Here is a 3,749-nt window from a genome sequence, read left to right as displayed (position 1 = left end):
GTTACCATGTGCGTGTGTATTACGATACTTGATATCGAATTGATATGCCATAAGTATGATGGCCCAACGCTGAATACGGTGCGAAGTCATTTGTGGTAGATGCTTGCTTGGATTAAAAATATTTATGAGCGGTTTATGGTCTGTGATTAGCAAAAACTTTCTCCCATATAAGTATTGGTGGAACTTCTTAACTCCGAACACTATTGCTAAACCTTCTTTTTCAATTTGACTATACTTAAGTTGATGTTTATCCATAGTTTTAGAAGCAAATGCTATTGGACGTTCATTTCCGTCAGGATAAATGTGCGAAAGAACGGCGCAAATGCCAAAAAATTAGGCGTCGGTTGCTAGCGTAATTGGTAATTGTTCATTGAAATGTGCTAACTGCGTAGCATTAATTATATGTAATTTAAGAGCTTTAAAAGCTTGTTGCTGCTCTAAGCCCCATGTAAAATGTACATTTTTGCGGCGTAACTTATTTAGTGGAGCGGCTAACTGAGAAAAATTCGGAATAAAATTGCAATAGTAATTCACTTTACCTATAAAAGCTTCTAGTTGTGCTATATTCATAGGTGGTTTCAGTTGCTTAACTGCTTGAATTCCTGAATAGTCTGGAAGGATTCCCTTAGCGCTTACTCTTCTACCCAAGTACTCAATTTCTTCCTTCAAAAAGAAACATTTTTCCTTTTTGCACTTGATACCGTTTTCTTCAAGAATTTTGATTACTTGTTCTACTCGATTTACATGTTCTTGTAATGACGGTGCGGTTATAATAATGTCATCCAAATAATTTCCACATCCTTTTATACCGTTGAGGAGTTGTTCAAGATAACGCTGAAAAATTGCGGGTGCGCTGGCAATACCATATGGAAGTCGTTGATACTGGAACAATCCTAAAGGTGTATTGACTACCATTATTTGTTTGGAATCTTCATCCAACTCCATCTGTAAATAAGCATCTTTTAAATCTAATTTCGAAAAATGTGTACCGTGTCGTATTGTAGGTAATAGCGACTCTCGTGTTGGCAATGGATATTGCTCAATATCTAATTGTGAATTAATTGTTACTTTAAAATCACCGCATATTCTTACCGACCCATCTGGTTTTGGTGCTAAGACGATTGGTGACGCCCAGTTACTAAATTTAACTGGTTTCCAAATTCCGGTATTAATAAGCCTATCTGCTTCCTCACGGAATTTTGACATTTGCGCGAATGGTATTTGCCTGCTTTTATAAAATTTTGGTATGGCAGTGGTCTGCATGCGTATACTTGCTTTAAATTGTTTTATCACGCCAGCATTCGTATTGTCAAATACTGTTTCGTATTTATTGCATAAATCTTCAATTTGTTTGATGTATTCACCTTTATCAACTACGTTATCAATTTGCGTGATTTCAAAACCGAATTTTTTGAATAAATCTAGCCCAAATAGATTATTAGCATTTTCTACATTTGCAACTATTACAGCAATACTCTTTTGCTTATTTCCACACTTTGCTTTAGTGTGCAATTCACCTAATATTGGAATAGGCTGCTGACCAAATGCATATAATGTTTTTGTACACTGTTGTAATTTCAGTCTATTCAATATGTTATACGTCTTTAAATTGATTATTGAAACGGTTGCGCCCGAATCTAATTGAAACCGTATTACTTTGTTAAAAATTTCTAAATTGATACACTTTTTATTTGCTTCAACTTCTATTATGCCATTTACAATGTTCACTGCATCCATGGTACTAACATATTGTTCATTTTCTTGTTTGTTTTGATTCCATTTTCGCTCTGGAATCGTTGTGCTTTTTCTAATACTTCTGCTCTGATTTGACATACAAACTACAGCAATGTGTCCCTTTTTGGCACATTTATTACATATCACTTTACGAAATTTGCATTGTTCTCTATTGTGTGAAATGCCACAACCTGCGCACGACTTCAATTTCACTTGTTTCATTACGTTATATTATGTTCAGACCGAAAATTTCAAAGATTAGATTACATTTAATCATTTCATAACCCAACAGTGTTCTCACTGCCGTTAGAAAGATCAAAAAACAGCTGTTATTGTCATTCATGAAGTCACATCGCTTAATATTTATCAAAAGAAACATTGTCATATAGTATTTTGTAATAAAAGCCGTCTTTTTTCAAATATTTTCCATATAATAGAAATAGCGGATGCATTTTTTCATTTGTTAAGTCGATTTTCAGGTGAAATTAGATTCATTGCTTTAAAAAAATTTGTTTGTTTACATTTTTTCCCTTCGTAGTGTCTAAATCAGCTGTGATAATGTAATAGATTTCCAATCCTGACAAGTAGATGGCGCAAAATCAGAGTCGCACAGAAAGATTTTGCCTGGATCAGTTTCAAATCATTTCAATGAAGTGATTTGGAACTGTCATTTTTGTATGGCGAAATCTTGATAAATTTTTAAGATTAGTGGGATAATCTATACAACAGCCGAAATCGTGTGATTAAGTGTCGGTCTGAACATAGTATTAGCATTTACGTTCTGTTCTCTTCTCATTTGATCTTTAGTTGTTTTCTTCCAATTTTTGTGCGTCTGCATTGTGTTCACCTGCATGGTGGATGAATTCGGATTCTCTTTGATGGTTGCTACTGTTTTTGTTGTTGTCTCGTATGTTTCAGCTATTAAGGGTACGTCTTCTAATGATGGTTGTAATTTTTGAAGAGCGGCTGCGCGGACTTGATCGTATGGTGTGTTCAGTATGATTTGATCGCGAATCATTTCATCTACGAAATTTGCGGAACAGTTCGTAGCGGAACAATTAAATTTACACTCCCTTGCAATTCCACGAAGTTCGGCAACCCATTCGCGGTGCGTTTGCGTATGCTTCATTTCTCGCTTAAAAAATTCATAACGAGCTGCGACTACATGACGTTTCGACTGGAAATGTTCCGTTAATTTGTCTGTCAACTGAATGTATGTTTGCGATTGCAGGGTTGCAACGCCGAATAAATTCTTTAAAAGTTCGAACAATTCCATACCGACCCATGATAGAAGAAATGATTTTTGCTTGTCTGGACTGCTTACCGAATACGCCATAAAATGTTGAGAAAGTTGCTCCAAGTAGGATTCCCAATTCTGATGGTCTTTATTAAATGCGTGGAACGGTGGAACCACTGTTGCTTCTTTTATACGATTTGGACTGTCAGCGTTGAACATGGACTGCTGAATTGATTGCATCCACTGTTTCTGCTGTTCGAGCAATGATGCTGCGAATCTTTGTTGCTGCTGCACTAGCTCTTGTAAAGGGTGATTTTTTAAGAGCTTGATAACTTTTTTTAAAAAAAAAACGCATAAAATCTCATCGGTTCTTTATTTGAAACGTTAGATTGGTTCATGACATTTACTTTTTGAAGATAATGTCATTTAAATGTTGACCGCGGCTGCGTCTTAGGTGGTCCATTCGGAAAGTCCAATTTTGGGCAACTTTTTCGAGCATTTCGGCCGGAATAGCCCGAATTTCTTCGGAAATGTTGTCTTCCAAAGCTGGAATAGTTGCTGGCTTATTTCTGTAGACTTTAGACTTGACGTAGCCCCACAAAAAATAGTCTAAAGGCGTTAAATCGCATGATCTTGGTGGCCAACTTACGGGTCCATTTCTTGAGATGAATTGTTGTCCGAAGTTTTCCCTCAAAATGGCCATAGAATCGCGAGCTGTGTGGCATGTAGCGCCATCTTGTTGAAACCACATGTCAACCAAGTTCAGTTCTTCCATTTT

General features: G+C 36.3%; 1 protein-coding gene across 1 annotated transcript; it reads right to left on the bottom strand.

Annotated features, from left to right (window-relative positions):
• Window positions 1–333: 333 nt before the first annotated feature.
• On the bottom strand, window positions 334–1,956 carry LOC125780365 (uncharacterized protein K02A2.6-like). Its single transcript, XM_049462650.1, has 2 exons — window positions 1,093–1,956; window positions 334–945 (listed from the first exon to the last, which is right to left on the bottom strand). The coding sequence occupies exons 1-2, from the start codon at window positions 1,954–1,956 to the stop codon at window positions 334–336; spliced, it is 1,476 nt and encodes a 491-aa protein (XP_049318607.1).
• Between the last annotated feature and the right edge of the window lie 1,793 nt (window positions 1,957–3,749).

This window comes from Bactrocera dorsalis, chromosome 1 (assembly GCF_023373825.1).
Source record: "Bactrocera dorsalis isolate Fly_Bdor chromosome 1, ASM2337382v1, whole genome shotgun sequence".
Classification (NCBI taxonomy): Eukaryota; Metazoa; Arthropoda; class Insecta; order Diptera; family Tephritidae; genus Bactrocera; species Bactrocera dorsalis.
Note: the sequence above shows the minus strand (reverse complement) of the source record. Positions and strands in the feature narration are given on the sequence as shown.

Coding starts and splice junctions, on each gene's coding strand:
- LOC125780365 (XM_049462650.1), bottom strand. CDS start 1,956: ATGAAACAAGTGAAATTGAAGTCGTGCGCAGGTTGTGGCATTTCACAC. Junction 946..1,092: donor CACCAAAACCAGATGGGTCG/GTAAGAATATGC, acceptor GCTTATTTACAG/ATGGAGTTGGATGAAGATTC.